This window comes from Trichomonas vaginalis, chromosome V (genome assembly GCF_026262505.1).
Source record: "Trichomonas vaginalis G3 chromosome V, whole genome shotgun sequence".
Taxonomy (NCBI): domain Eukaryota; phylum Parabasalia; order Trichomonadida; family Trichomonadidae; genus Trichomonas; species Trichomonas vaginalis.
In genome coordinates, this window is record NC_067207.1 from 26,957,516 (window position 1) to 26,973,515 (window position 16,000).

At 31.9% G+C, this 16,000-nt stretch overlaps 7 protein-coding genes across 7 annotated transcripts, besides 2 other annotated features; 6 read left to right on the plus strand and 1 right to left on the minus strand.

Annotated features, from left to right (window-relative positions):
* Nucleotides 1–3,099: part of a mobile genetic element that runs on past the window's edge.
* TVAGG3_0410150 (uncharacterized protein) lies at nt 74–742 on the plus strand (the record flags this gene model as incomplete). Its single annotated transcript, XM_001303746.2, has 1 exon — nt 74–742. The coding sequence occupies one exon, from the start codon at nt 74–76 to the stop codon at nt 740–742; it is 669 nt and encodes a 222-aa protein (XP_001303747.2).
* Nucleotides 1,007–1,369, minus strand: TVAGG3_0410160 (uncharacterized protein; the record flags this gene model as incomplete). The annotated part of the gene is made up of 1 exon (XM_051233051.1): nt 1,007–1,369. One exon carries the CDS (start codon nt 1,367–1,369, stop codon nt 1,007–1,009), a length of 363 nt encoding a protein of 120 aa, XP_051102781.1.
* A 355-nt stretch (nt 3,100–3,454) lies between the features above and the next one.
* Nucleotides 3,455–4,932, plus strand: TVAGG3_0410170 (stress-activated protein kinase signaling cascade; the record flags this gene model as incomplete). The annotated part of the gene is made up of 1 exon (XM_001302946.2): nt 3,469–4,764. One exon carries the CDS (start codon nt 3,469–3,471, stop codon nt 4,762–4,764), a length of 1,296 nt encoding a protein of 431 aa, XP_001302947.2.
* A 413-nt stretch (nt 4,933–5,345) lies between these two features.
* TVAGG3_0410180 (protein ubiquitination) lies at nt 5,346–6,578 on the plus strand (the record flags this gene model as incomplete). The annotated part of the gene is made up of 1 exon (XM_001302947.1): nt 5,346–6,578. One exon carries the CDS (start codon nt 5,346–5,348, stop codon nt 6,576–6,578), a length of 1,233 nt encoding a protein of 410 aa, XP_001302948.1.
* Nucleotides 6,579–8,249: 1,671 nt separating this feature from the next.
* Nucleotides 8,250–9,650: a mobile genetic element.
* A 44-nt stretch (nt 9,651–9,694) lies between these two features.
* On the plus strand, nt 9,695–11,137 carry TVAGG3_0410200 (protein serine/threonine kinase protein; the record flags this gene model as incomplete). The annotated part of the gene is made up of 1 exon (XM_001302948.2): nt 9,695–11,026. The coding sequence occupies one exon, from the start codon at nt 9,695–9,697 to the stop codon at nt 11,024–11,026; it is 1,332 nt and encodes a 443-aa protein (XP_001302949.1).
* Nucleotides 11,138–11,282: 145 nt separating this feature from the next.
* TVAGG3_0410210 (uncharacterized protein) lies at nt 11,283–12,233 on the plus strand (the record flags this gene model as incomplete). Its single annotated transcript, XM_001302949.1, has 1 exon — nt 11,310–12,191. One exon carries the CDS (start codon nt 11,310–11,312, stop codon nt 12,189–12,191), a length of 882 nt encoding a protein of 293 aa, XP_001302950.1.
* A 464-nt stretch (nt 12,234–12,697) lies between these two features.
* Nucleotides 12,698–15,434, plus strand: TVAGG3_0410220 (HD-domain/PDEase-like family; the record flags this gene model as incomplete). Its single annotated transcript, XM_001302950.1, has 1 exon — nt 12,698–15,406. The coding sequence occupies one exon, from the start codon at nt 12,698–12,700 to the stop codon at nt 15,404–15,406; it is 2,709 nt and encodes a 902-aa protein (XP_001302951.1).
* Between the last annotated feature and the right edge of the window lie 566 nt (nt 15,435–16,000).

Here is a 16,000-nt window from a genome sequence, read left to right on the forward strand (position 1 = left end):
AGGCTATCGTTTTGACTACCCACTAAGATGGCTAAGAGACCCATCCGTCACAAAAGCTATTGGCTTTCGTAGAATGAAGTTCATTTCAGAAGCCATACATGGTTTCCCATTTACGGTCGCTTTTGAAATTCGATACTATAACAAAGAAAAACATACGTATGAGAAATTTGAACAGGGAAAACTTTTACAAGTGAATTTGCTTGTAAACTTAGAAACAACTCTTCAAGCTTTTCAAGAAAAAATAAACGATATCTATCTCGAATATGCAAAACAGTACAACATTGACGAAGGAGAGTACCATCTCGATATTATATATGACAGGAAAAATGCAACTGTTAAAATCAATAGAATAGAAGACCTTGGAGAAGACGTTTATATTTCTACAAAATATAACAACTTGGCATGGTATAGATTTTTGAGGATGTTAAATCAGCCTGCAGAATATCCAGTACACCCGAACTTTTATGAAGTCGAAAACCCTAATGGAACATATGAAAATGTTTTCGACTCAGATGCTATTATCGTTCATGCTTCATTTTCTGGTGCACAAAACTCTTTTTTATGCTTGGCAAATGACTTTTACGAAAAACCTACAAAGCTATATGAACCACCGAGTGGAAGTATTTCAGACTTTCAAGTATGGTTTACTACAGATGGAAGAAAGAGAATAATTCCATTATACCACGCGTTTTACTTAGAACTTAGTTTCATATACAACTACTATCGAACGGTAAAAATATAATTTTTAATACGGTTGAGGTGTTGGATTTGGTTGCCAACTTGACTGTGGTGCAGGTTCAGGCTGTTGTATAACAGGAGCTTGTTCTTCTGGTTCAGGGTCTTTAGGTATAATACCAACAAACTGACCTACTCTTTTACCAATATTTTTGACTCCGTTCCAAATTCCTCTTCCTACGGTTTTTATTCCATTCCATATACCTCTTCCAACTCTTCTGAAGAAGTTTCCAATACTACTGAAGAAACCCATTTTACTATATGTAAAAATCTAATGTCCGCCTAGTCTCTTACGTTTCCTGTTGAGTTCCATAGCATTCTTTAACTGGAGCTCATACATTCTGTTTCTCCTCTGGTAGAAAACATACTCTGGGTCAACTCCTGTGTTCGCGTCATCTGCATAGAGTTGTTTATATCCCACTTCGGGGTTTGTATAAAACTCTTTCCATCTCATATTTGCATACCATGGTGGCAAACCTAACGCAGCGTCATTTGACATGGCAGTTTGCATTTGTACATCTGTTGGCACTTGACCATAGTTTGCCATTGCAGTTTGTATTCTAACTTCATTTGGAATATTCTCTGGGTTTGGTTGTCCAGGTTGCTGTGCATTCGCTAAGTTCTGTGCGTCCATTTAATATTAGATAAAAATATCTCTTACGAGTACATATGCTGAACATTTGCAGACATTGGTTCATCTTCATATTCTCTATATCTTTCTGCCACGTCAAATAAGTAAATGACACAATGGAAAAAACCTAAAACAAGTAGTCCTATTTCAAACCACATTTACTTACTAGTAAAATTTCTTTGTTATGACACTTTCTCCGTAAAGACTTTGTTGAGATTTCTTCGTAAAGACTTTGTTGAGATTTCTTCGTAAATGACCCAAAAATATATTTTAGGTGAAGAGGTGAGATTTCACCTCTTTTTTCACCTCTTTTCTCACCCTCTTGAATTTTCATGAATTTCTTCGTAAAGACTTTGTTAAGATTTCTTCGTAAAGACTTTGTTGAGATTTCTTCGTAAATGACCCAAAAATATATTTTAGGTGAAGAGGTGAGATTTCACCTCTTTTCTCACCCTCTTGAATTTTCATGAATTTCTTCGTAAAGACTTTGTTAAGACTTCTTCATCTAATTTCTCATGAACTTTCTTGTCTATGTTTTGTTAAGACTTCTTCGTAAAGACTTTGTTAAGACTTCTTCGTAAAGACTTTGTTGAGATTTCTTCGTAAATGACCCTAGTAGTATATTTTTGGTGTAAATTTCATGAAAATTCAAGAGGTGAAAAAAGAGGTGAAAAAACAGGTGAAATCTCACCTCTTCACCTAAAATATATTTTTGGTGTAAATTTCATGAAAATTCAAGAGGGTGAAAAATTAGGTGAAAAAACAGGTGAAATCTCACCTCTTCACCTAAAATATATTTTTGGTGTAAATTTCATGAAAATTCAAGAGGTGAAAAAAGAGGTGAAAAAACAGGTGAAATCTCACCTCTTCACCTAAAATATATTTTTGGTGTAAATTTCATGAAAATTCAAGAGGTGAAAAAAGAGGTGAAAAAACAGGTGAAATCTCACCTCTTCACCTAAAATATATTTTTGGTGTAAATTTCATGAAAATTCAAGAGGTGAGAAATGAGGTGAAAAAACAGGTGAAATCTCACCTCTTCACCTAAAATATATTTTTGTCTGATTTACGCTCATTACGATGAAGTTTTGACAAAGTCTTTACGAAGAAATCTTGACAAAGTCTTTACGAAGAAATCTTGACAAAGTCTTTACGATGAAATCTTGACAAAGTCTTTACGATGAAATCTTGACAAAACATTTACGATGAAATCTTGACAAAGTCTTTACGATGAAGTCTTGACAAAGTCTTTACGATGAAGTCTTGACAAAACATTTACGAAGAAGAAATCTTGACAAAGTCTTTACGATGAAATCTTGACAAAGTCTTTACGATGAAATCTTGACAAAGTCTTTACGATGAAATCTTGACAAAGTCTTTACGATGAAGTCTTGACAAAACATTTACGAAGAAGTCTTGACAAAACATGAAAACATATATAATTTGTGAAAAGTGAAACATTATATAATGTTTTCGACCAAGAAGACTAACAATTTTCCGAATAAAAACTTCATTTATACTAAACATCTTCAGGGCGTAACGCGCCTGGAAGCCCTCCGAATAAAAACTTCATTTATACTAAACATCTTCGGGGGCTAGAAGGCACGAAGTGCCTGGAAGCCATCCCCCAAGAAAAAAAAACTTCATTATACTCATTCATCCTCAGGGCTAGAAGGCACGAAGTGCCTGGAAGCCCCACTACCTTTTTTTTTTTTTTTTTTTTTTTTTTTTTTTTAAACATGATCATGATCTCATCAAATATCTCTCAAAAGTATGATATTTCACAAAACTATGCCATCACAATATTAATATCGTAGATATAAGCCAAATGGTAGCACATAAACCAGCTATTTTAAATTGACCAAATTCAAAAAGAAATTTTTTTTTTGAAATAAAAACTTATATATGATATGTTTCCCTGTCACTGAAGAATTTAAATATTTCAAAATTAATAAATAAAATGCCATCGTCAACGATCAACTGGCGCGAGTGGGAGTTTACTTTTTTTGATGAAATTATAATCTGCTAACTATAAAATTGTATTCCTCTATCATAGTTGTCAAATTTTTTTGAGAGAATTACATTAATTATCGTTGAATATCATGAATCTTCATTTCCCGACCGATGCTAAACAATACGACATTATTTCTCTCATCGGAAAGGGTACATGCTCTAGAGTATATAAAGCTCGTTGCAAAACAAATAATACAATCATAGCGATTAAAATAATTAATCTCGAAGAATATCCATTGTCGATTGAAACCATACAGAAACAAACGAAGTTTTGGTCGAAGTGTGATCATCCAAATATAGTCAAATATTATGGTTCTTTCACAAATGGTCCAGATTTATGGATTTTAACAGAATTCATGGCTGCTGGATCAATGTATGACATCCTCAAGTTCGGATATGGCGGTGGCTTTAAGGATGAGTCACTCATTGCTTCCATTGCTTCTGATATTGTCAATGCTTTACTTTATTTACATTCAAACCATGAAATTCATCGTGATATACGTAGCGGAAACATCCTATTTAACGCTCACGGTCAAGCTAAGCTCTCAGATTTTGGTTTGGCCACAAGTTTAATTCAAAATGGCCAAAAACGTTCTGCAGCCGTATCAATGTATGGCGATGCCTGCTATATGGCTCCAGAGATGCTTACCAACAATACTGGCTATACAGAGAAGACAGATATATGGGGACTTGGCCTTGTTTTGATTGAATTAGCTACAGGCAAAATGCCTTATGCAGGAATGAAATTCATGGAATCGATGGCAAGTATAATCACAAAAGAACCTCCTACGCTCTCAAAAGATAAGCATTCGAGCTTAATTTGTGACTTCGTAAATCTCTGCCTTAATACGAACCCTAAGAAGCGCGCTTCTGCCGAGGACCTTGCAGATCACAAATTCCCCAAGACATCTCGCGGAAGTGGAGCCATTGCAACGACAATTTTGTCTCAATTGGCTCCTCTTGAACAGAGATACAAAATCCTATACGAAAACAAGACAGAACAAAAAATGCAGAAGGAGAAATCCTTTGAAAAAATGGAATTCGACTTCTTTGAAGGAGATAATCCAAATTCTGGCGAAAAATCACCAAGATCTGATGACAAAAATAATGATAGCGATAAAGAATCTCTCGATAGAGTTGAAACACACGGAAGATTTACGATTACAAGAGTCGGATCTTGTTCAGATTCGAAAGAAATGCTTGGGGAATCTCCTCCTCCTGAAAAGAAGAAGAATCCTGCAACAGAAGCTATATCAAGCCAGATAAGACTCCTTAAATTCGAAATTCAGTCTTTGGAATCTGAAAATGAATTTATTTCCGACAGAATACATCAAATTGCCATGGCATTACAACAAATTAAGGCTAGTAGGGGAGAAAACGAGTAATTTGTTTATATATATATATTTTTCCATTAAATATTTTTTTTAATTTTCGAATCAAAAAAAATTGTTATAAATCAATTGTTTCAATGTTGTTTCGAATCCAATTGATTTGTGCACAAATACTTTTAAGTTGACGTCAGATTTTCTTCTTAATTTAAACATTTTCCTCGTCTTTAACTTAACTATAAGTATTTTTATCATATATGAGTTTTACTATTAAGTATCTATATAGTTGTTAATTGTTATCACTAACAGAGATAAAGACAAAGATATTTGATGCTTCAAAAAGGGGAGTTTCTTCATATTTAATCAGCAGTCTATTACAATTGAAACATAATATTTCACAGCCTCAAGATGGCCTACATATAATGCCATAATGAATGGTAACAATTTCAAGATGACCTTTAAATGATGTTCAATCAAGAAGAGTTGCTTCCGTGCACTTATAACAAATTGCAATTATCACAAATTATTTGTGATTACCCAATAAAATTGACTAGTCAACATCATCTCAAAATTTTGATCGATATCAAATTTTGTGTTTTAAAAAAATTCCATCCAACAAAAATCACTTTTTTTAAGAAATGCAAGGAGAAATAAAGTTCTACTATGGTTCGGAACTTCTAAGTTTAGCACAGTGTTTACCTCGTGGGCACAATTGCATTTGGAAAATTAATGACCAAGAAATCCGATGCAGCAGTACAAATCTTGCATTATTTGGTGAATTTTTTGCGAATAGATTTAAATTGGATGCGACACAGTCGGAATTTGAAACAGACTGCACTATATTCCCAGAATCAATTGAAGTTATACGACAAATTATTGATCAACCAAAATTTAAAAAACAATTGAAAATTCAAATCGTCAAAGATCTGTTTGAAATAGGTAGAATTATCAAAAATAGGAAGCTGATGAAGCCTTACTCAAAATATTTAGATACTCTCGATAGTTCTACACCAGAAATATTGGAAGAAAAATTTAAAACAAATTATATACTTGGAAAAGATACTGGGTATTACATTAATCAATTTGCACTTAATTTCAGCAAGTATAATACCGATAACCTTGTTCCATTTTTATTAAATTTGGATTTTGATACAGTTGAACAAATTTTCACAAATGAAAATCTCTGTATCGATGAGGAGGAACAACTACTTAGTGTAGTATTATCATTATCCAATTTTGATAAAAAATATTTTAATTTGATCAAATATATCGATTTTAGGTGCATTCCGAAGATTTATATGGACGATCTTAAGGGATTCATTATAAATAACTACAGAACCAACGAACTTCTTCCATTTCTTGAATCAATTTTTGATATTTATGATTCAGAGAAAAAATACATTCATAAAACAGAAAAACAACAAGAAGCTGAAATGATATCAACTGAATACATCGATCCAGGCAGAATGGTTGTCATGAATGGCCTTGCAACATCAAAATTGGATAATGGAACAAGAATTGATCCTTTTCCATCAAATACAATAATCAGATCATCAAGTCGTGGTAGTGCTGTAGCTAATATTACATTGTCTTTTGGTTGCTTGGCTCCAAAAAGCTACTACGTGGGTTTGACTGATGATTTTAAACCAAAATCATGGAAATTGGAAGGAAAACCAGTTAATTCTGATGATAATCAATTAGTAAAACTCCATAAAGTGGATAGAGTCGAAAGAGATGGATTGTTTACTTTAAATTTAGATAGAAAACTAAAAAAGTTGAAATTTAGCTCATTCAAGCTTACAATGCTCACAGATAATTCTAGCCTTATAGAAATTAAGACTTTTGATATAATTGGAACTTTTTCATACTAAATTATTTTTAATTTTTTATTAGGAATAAAAAATATTACTAATTCATTGTTACATTTGTCTTTTTAGGATATGTAAGAAAAGGTGTATGACAAAAGTTAAAAATTATTATAAATTTCAGAATGAATTTAATTCAGAGAGATAAAAGTCATCTTTCATATGATACAAATACTTAACATGACACTGTAACATTGGAACAAAAATTTAGGAATTCAAATTTTTAGTAATTATACTCTGTAATGAAAACGATAACAATTTGTACACAGACGCATCTGAATTGACTCAACGATCTTGCATGGCTGAAAACTTGATTCAAATTAAATTTAAATTTCTCATCATTTGATTCTCAAAGAAATAGAAATGCTCACTTCAGATTCACATAATCACACATATAAATTTTATCTACTTATTTTTATTTAAAATTAATCCGCACGTAAATTCAGCCAACTTTTGATGGCTATTTAAATTGTCTGTATAACACTTAATCGGGAGATAAATAGCTTCGCAATTATATATTAAATCAGCTCGAACATTACATTTTTTTAATACCATATTCTGGAAAACGGGACTTTTACCAGTAAAATCTGTTTTACTTGAATAACAGTATTCTACCAATATGAAAAATGTATATAAACGAGAATTAGGGCAGCGATATGTATATTCGCACTTATTTTTTATAATATTACACCTTGTAAGAACTAAGGTACACGCAGAGTAAATTAAGATTCCATTTTGGTTCTCAATGTAATTGGAAAATGTAACATTAATTTTATTTGATCGACCATGGTGAAATACCATTTCTCTACTTACTTGATAGTTTCTTCGTACGTTAACAAATGCAACTTTTGAGTCAGAATCAACTAATTCAACAATGTAACCTCCATTTTCGTCTAAAACATAATTATCAATAATGTTTGTATTTTCAAGTAAAATTTTCCCATTGGATTGGTAATTCATGTAGCTAGAAGATTTAGTTTTTGATCCGCATTGCGAAACTGATGTTTGCTTTACAGAATTAGTAAAATTTTCAGAACTTGAAGCATATGAAGAATATGTTGGCCTTAAATAGGCATATGAATATGCGTAACAGTTTTTGTTTTGGGAAATTTGACCTTCGTTATAAAAGTAAAGTGATCCTCCATAATCTGAGGAGGATGAACAGCTACAATTGTAGAACTTGCATGATTCAATGACCGATTTAGTGGAATTTGATTTTGATGTAATTCTGACAGCGCCTTGATTCTGAAGTGTATCAAATTGACAAAATGAGATATAATATAATGACGCAGAATCATTCTCATAATAAGAACTCTTATTATAATATGTTTCAGAAGGTTCTGTTCCAGGAAATTCATCAATCCACCCATTTTTCAGGGCCTTTTAAATCACATCAATTTTGACAATTTTATAAATTTCAAAAGATTTGTCAAAAATATCAAATCTGATCAGAGCTTCCTTAAATCATGTCCACTATATTACCTTTAGATTCCTTTGCAATTCTTTAATATCTGCGGCCTGAAAATCCAGAGTTTTTCCTTGGTGATGAAATTTCGATATTTCATCCTATTCTTCACTCGACATAATATTAGCACTTTCCCAACATATTAAATACAATTCCTGATCCTAAATTCATATGATGGATTGAAAATTTTATTTCTTGGCTAAAACCATCATGGCAAACCCAAATTTTAGCTAAAAGTGACAGGGAAAAAAAAACGTTTAGTATTAAAAAAAAGACCGATGAGAGCTTCGTTCGAAATATAGAGGGAACTGAGAATGCGCAACCATTCTCAGGGAATATTGGATGCTATTCCCGTTCCCTCTGTATGGAAAATTGAGGTTTTCAAAGGGAGTTAAAATAATATCAAATTTATACTAATTTACTTCAAAATACAAAAGTATTTGACAGCTAAAATTAGTTACTTTAGCAAGCCTATCAATACCCTTTTACGATTATTGCTACTTTTTCGAAATAAAAGTAAAAACAAATTTATACTAATTTACTTCAAAATACAAAAGTATTTGACAGCTAAAATTAGTTACTTTAGCAAGCCTATCAATACCCTTTTACGATTATTGCTACTTTTTCGAAATAAAAGTAAAAACAAATTTATACTAATTTACTTCAAAATACAAAAGTATTTGACAGCCAAAATTAGTTACTTTAGCAAGCCTATCAATACCCTTTTACGATTATTGCTACTTTTTCGAAATAAAAGTAAAAACAAATTTATACTAATTTACTTCAAAATACAAAAGTATTTAACAGCTAAAATTAGTTACTTTAGCAAGCCTATCAATACCCTTTTACGATTATTGCTACTTTTTCGAAATAAAAGTAAAAACAAATTTATACTAATTTACTTCAAAATACAAAAGTATTTGACAGCTAAAATTAGTTACTTTAGCAAGCCTATCAATACCCTTTTACGATTATTGCTACTTTTTCGAAATAAAAGTAAAAACAAATTTATACTAATTTACTTCAAAATACAAAAGTATTTGACAGCTAAAATTAGTTACTTTAGCAAGCCTATCAATACCCTTTTACGATTATTGCTACTTTTTCGAAATAAAAGTAAAAACAAATTTATACTAATTTACTTCAAAATACAAAAGTATTTGACAGCTAAAATTAGTTACTTTAGCAAGCCTATCAATACCCTTTTACGATTATTGTTACTTTTTCGAAATAAAATAAATTTATTATCAAAAACCTTTTTTTTCTTAGTAAAAATAAACGAAATTTTTTACCTTATGAACTTTTGATGGAAATATGCAAATTTAAAATAATAAAGAAAGCCGCGAGCGAAGCGATCGGCTTAGTTCGAAGATTTTGATTCAAATCTTTGCTGATCTGTAATTCGCGGAAGCCGCGAGCGAAGCGAGCGGCTTAGGTCTAAGATTTTGATTCAAATCTTTGCTTATATTCCTTAAATTCTTTATGAAACTCGCAACAGTTCCATAAAAAATTTTAAATTCTAAACTGTCGAAATTACCGATCGGTAATCACACCCTTCACGGGTGTGTCACTTTTTACAGGTGTGTCACTTTTAGCTAAAATTACCCCTACTCGTAAATTTTACATAAAATTTTTTTTCAGATATAAAATTTTTTATATGGTAGAAGAAAGCCCAACCAATGGCCCAATAAAAGGTGTTTTAAAGAAGAAATACGGTTTTGAAGGTGCATGGAAACCATGTTTCTGTGAGTTTAGCAGTGGTGAATTGAAAATTCACTCTGGACTCGAAGATTCTCCGGTAGAAACTACAATTAAGATCACACCCTCAACAGTTATTCACATAGTTAGGGATACTCTTCCCACTCGTTTCACTATTGAACTCGAAAATGATAAAATTTACATGTTTTCTACAGAAAATTCGCAAGATACTAATTTATGGGTACACAATCTTCGTTCAGAAACATATAATGGAGAACGCTTATCAATGGACGACTTTAATATCATATCTGTCCTTGGAAAAGGAAAATATGGAAAGGTTATGCTTTGTGAAAAGAAAGGAACTGGCGAAAAAGTTGCCATTAAGTCAGTTAAGAAGAAACAAATCCAAAAATCACAGAATTTCAAAGCAATCTTATCAGAAAGAAATAATTTGATGCGTACAAATTTTCCTTTTATTGTTCGTATTAAGTTTGCATTCCAGACATCAACAAAATTTTACATAGGCATGGAATATATACCAGGTGGCGAATTATATCATATCCTTTACAATCATGACATCAATTTTTCCGATTGTAAGCTATATCTTGCCGAAATTGCCCTATCATTACAATATTTACACTCTCGTGGTATAGTTTATCGCGATCTTAAGCTCGAAAACATTATGATTGCTGCGGATGGCCACATAAAATTAGTTGATTTCGGTCTTTCGAAAGATTTATCGATATCTAACGAGACATCTACATTTTGTGGAACAATACATTACGTTGCTCCTGAACTAATCCTTCAGAGGCCATACAGTTATCAAATTGACTGGTGGGCTTTCGGAATTATCGCTTGCGAGATACTTTTCGGAGAATGCCCATTCTATGATGCAAATATGACTGTCGAAATGGAGAAAATTTTGAAAGAACCTCCGAATTTTCCAGAAGATGGAGATGACGTGACAAAAGACTTCATTTCGAAGTTCCTCATCAAGAGACCATCAAAGAGAGCTAAACTTGAGGACATGATCAAGCATCCGTTCTGGGATGACTTAGATTTCAACAAAGTTCTCGAAAAAGGTTATAAACCAGAGTTTATGCCAAAAATTAACGATGTAAAAGAGAATTTTGACAAAGAATTCACTGATTGTCCAGCAATTGACTCTTTCTGCAGCCCTGTGAATGATTCTAAGTTAGATATTTCTGGTTTCTCTTTTTCTGAAGACGAAGAAGAGGAAATCATGCCTTCTTCAATCTTGACTCTTGATTTTATAGATCCTCAGATATAAATATATGTTTGTATGAATAAATGTTTAATCAATTTATAGAATTACTTAATTTTACATCTTTTTTTTCTTAGAAGATTAGCAAATGAAGTCTTCTACATAATTATAACGTACATTTGAATGATTTAGGGCATAAACTAAGAAAATAGCCGGAATTTGAGTAACAAATCAAATGATAAATTTAATTTGATGAATTTTTCAAGATGTAATATTTAATTACTTCATACCTTAAAACTATTTTGATGATTTATTCTTTGAGAAAAAGTGACGCAAAATTTTAAACAGAATGGATTCTTTATCATATTATGCCTTGGAAATTTCTAGGGAAATGCTGAAAGGAGAGTCAGTGAATCCTACTATTTTAGATTTTCTTAAAAACTTTGCGGCGAAATTAAACGTAAACATAGAAGATGAGGAAGAAGATGATTTATTAAAGAGTGATGATGAAATGGAGTTAGAAAACGCACGTGGTACAATATTAGGTATGCAAAATCAAATAAATATCGATAGATCTAATACACTTAAAAAACTTTATGAAGAACCAGAAAAATATGATGGTTCTACAGCAAGAACACACTTTGTTTCAATTAAAAAGCCATTAACAGTACATGAAGTTGAAAAGAAAAAGAGAGATCAAAAGGAAAGGCTTAATAAAATTCGTAAAAGCATGTTTAAGCCTGTTAAACCAGAAACACTCAGACAAAATCAAAAAGAACAAGAAAGTATGCTTAGAAAGTTCGGAGTTAAGCCATTTAAAGAAACTCTTCCAAATCGCAACTTAGAATTAAAGACAGATCTTCAAAGAAGACAAGATACTAGAAGGAGATACGGAGAAACTCTTTCGGCCACTCAAAGACAGCGAATTACTCAAAAACCTCAACAGATTCCGATAAAAGAAGAAAAACCAGCGCCGCCATTCGATCCATCATTAAATGACTATGTAAATAAAATCAACAAAGAAATACAGTTATACGATAGCTTTATTGATGATTTAGACAAAGAAATTTCAATTCCATATTTCGATTTTCAAAGTCTTCACGCAATGTTAGATACTCCATTCAATCCTAACCAAAATGGAACAGATTACCATATGAGATTTGCAATTTTGTTCCAACAATTAGAAACTCAAGAAGAAAGAATCGAAGCATTGAAGTCAGAACTGCAATAAAAATGTTTGTGTATAGTTATTTTAAATTTTTAAAACATTTTAGGATCTCTTACGCCCATTTGATATTCTTTCCCAATCAAAGAGGATATCTTTCCTCTTTCTGACATATTCATGGCATAAGTATATGACTGTATATGCGTAAGATAAAAATCAGCATACTTATCCTAGATAAATAAACATTTGGAGTTTGCTATTGTACAAAATATAATGTAAGTAATGATTTGATCTATTCTTGTTAGAAATAGAATGATGTCATGCACAATGAGCTATTAAATAGAGTTATACATGAGAGGATTACGCTTAAATTATTAGAAATAGAGTTATTATTCAATTATTCGGATGCCTGATGAAAATGATAAATCCTTTTATGATTTATTTGTTCATTTAAAGAGACAAGAGAATAGCTAGAGCAGTGCCATTCCCAAAATCGACAATTAATGCTAGAAACACTTGATTTTATAATCACAAATCTAAAAATAACGTTCTTTTTTTTCAAAAATTTTAACATGAATCAATCAGAGTTTGGAGAAAAGCACCAAACCGGACTTATTTCTCCACATAATAGGAAAATAATTAAGCCAAGCAGCAATACAATCAATTTATCTAATTCAATTAAAGCGAGAAGCAGCTTACAACAAACAAAATTCGATAATACGAACCCATTAGTAGAAGCAAGGGAAGCACTCAACATCAATCAACGCAGAATAGCAAATGAAGATCTTTTTGATCAATTAATGGAAAAAGCTCTCGATCATCCATTACATGAAGTGTTCGAACCAATACTTAAAGTAATGTTTCGTGGTGATAATTGCATATTATGGATAGATATTCCAGAAAATCAGTACTTATACTCACCAACAAACAAATTTGTTTCTCAATATTCAAATAGTTTACCAGGATTCGTTCATAAGACACAAAGTATTATACAAATCAAAGATGCTTCGCAAGCTCCTAAAGGATTTACCATTGATTCACGTGTTTCTCCAGTAAATTCTCCTTTATTCTTTTTCCCTTTAGCGAATCGTGCTGTTGTACAAGTAGTTAGACGAAGTAATAGTGGTGGTTTTAATGAAACAGACATGGAAACTGCTCAATTACTTATGCATAAGTTTTCAATTTATGGAAACGCTTTATTTTCAGTTTCTACGCTTACTCCACTTGCATTACAACTATTTAAAGAGTCTCCAGCAACATTAAATCCTTTAACACTTATAGAAAAGCATTTTGATTGCGGAGAAGCTCAAATTTGGAGAGTTGACGCCGTAAAGAACATTTATTCAAAATTCAATCCGGAAATAGGTGACATGGAGATCAAAGATGAAGATCCTACCATTTCTCATGCAATATCTTTGAATGGAATTGAAAATAATTCAGATGAAATTAAATTAATTTGCACACATGAGATAAATAAGCGAGAAATATGGGTTGGTGTCTTATCAGGACGTGGTGAGATGTTTAATTCCAGTGAAGAAGCACAGTTTCGAAGCTTATTGCCTTTTTTGATCAAATTCATCACAGGTTTTGGCAATGAGAGCCAACAGAAGGCATTAGCATCACGCATAGGTGATCTCCTTAACGTTTTCTCTCTTATTGCTTGCACACTTAACATATCTGATCTCCAAAGAATTATTAACGACCAAGTTCCAACTATTTTCGACTGCGAGAGCGTCAAATTCGTTGTATTCTCAGAAACAGAGAATCCTCCACAGAGCGGATTGATTTCCCAGTCACTTTCCTTAAATGAACCTTTCATTGCGGAAAATCCATCGAAAGTCAAAGGCTACAATCCATCAGTAGACTCCATAAACAACCAAGAACCGAGATCTTTATTGAGTTCCGCAATTCGCACAGTACAAAAGACAGTTGTTGGATATTTGGCCTTATTTTCCAAAAAAGGAAACAACTGTTTCGATGCGAATGATTCATTGTTACTAAAAGACCTTTCGTCATTCATTGCTTCATCGATCTCTCAGTCACAGCGCATAGAAATGATGAATGACATTTCTGCTTCAATTGCAAAAGGTGACACTTTGAAAGAAGTTTTGACAAACATTTCAAAATCGAGTGATATCAAACGCGTTGTTGTTTACGCGAATAACAACGGCTGGGTAAAACTCGCTGATGCCGGAGAGATCGGAAATCCACAACAAGAAATAGAAGCAATCAAAAATCAGGCAGATTGTGAAGGTGTTACTTTTTATCCGATAAAAAACGAGAACCAAGAGGAGATTGGCCAATTCGGAGTGAACGGAGATCTAGATAACATTCAAACATATTGTAATGTAATTGGTACGTTAATTAACGTCCAGGAGAAAAGTGACATCAGTTTGAATGAAATTATTGATACGAGCAAAGCAGCGTTGGCATCTGCAGCTAATTCTATTGATTTGGGTGAGAATGTATTTAAATACACATTCCAAACAAATAACTTGAAAATACAAAATTATTATCAATTGGTTTTCAAAATTTTTGGCAGATTTCGGATTTTTGATAATTTCAATGTTTCTAATGCTGCTTTATTCAATTTCTTAAGGGAAATAAAGCTGACTAAACAAGGTGCTGATAATCTTCAGATGTTTGCTAGCTTGTTGTTGCAATGTCGAATGGAATCGACTCTTTCCAACATGGAATTGTTTGGAAGTTTAGTTAGTTGTATTTTGTCAGATTATAATTGTCCACAGAATTCTATTTTGGTTGAATCTCCTGAAGCAATTGTTTCTTTGTCGAAGGCAGTAACAGTAATGGCTAATGACGGAAACAATATCTTCAAATCAATTCAACAAACAGATCTCAAAAACATATGGGATTTAATTATTGATTTAGTTGTTTCTTCTGATTTTAATAATTTTTATAATGTTTTAAATTCTGCAGAAAAAGTTATTGATGGAGAAAATGATGATGAAGATGATAACCAGAAGTACTCTATGAAGAAGGAGAACTTGAAACTTTTCCTTGCTTGTGCAAAATTGTCACCCTGCGTAAGAAATAAAAAAGGTGATGAAAAAATCTCAAATTTGGCAACTGATTTCTTCAGAAGATGTGATTTAACACATACATCATTCAAAGATGTCAAATCACGTGAAGAAATTGACCAGGAAAAGATTTCTGATGCTTTGTTTAATGATGCTGCAATTCCTGCTTTCAAACTTCTTTCAAAGATTGATTCTTCATTGAATGTGATTTCTCAATGCGTTTCAAATAACGCGTCAAATTAATTTTGTATATTTTATTATTTTTGTTGATTATCATAAACAATATTTATATATAATTCTCATTGATACTGTTAAACTACATAAAAATGTTCAAAAAACTTCCAAAAATGATTATTAAAAATTGAATTTTCGAATATTTTGCTTTTTGATAAAGTATATATTAATACCCATTAATTCAAATTTTTTGGGTCCCTTTTTCAATCAAATCATAATGCCCAAAACAATTTGAAGTGATTGGTATTAATATATATAGCTCTACATATATGCCATTCAATAATTGAACGATTCGCATACTCCCCGCATCAAGTTCTTAACTACTTGTATTTGATCTACGTATCCTGGTTTTTAAAATTTTTCAATACTTTCTTTAAAAAATGATGCAAAATTCCAGGAAGACTCGATATATCAAAAACGTAAACTATTGAAAATCATATTTGTTTGGAGAAGAAAAAGAAGAAAGTCTCGGAAATGAAAGAGAGTCGTGCTTTCATTCCTCAGGACCTTCAAATGATATATGGAGAAGATTCTATGATCCTGCAACTTATGACAAGTTTGTTAATACAAGTCAAACAATCACTGAATTCAGTCACGTCTTTG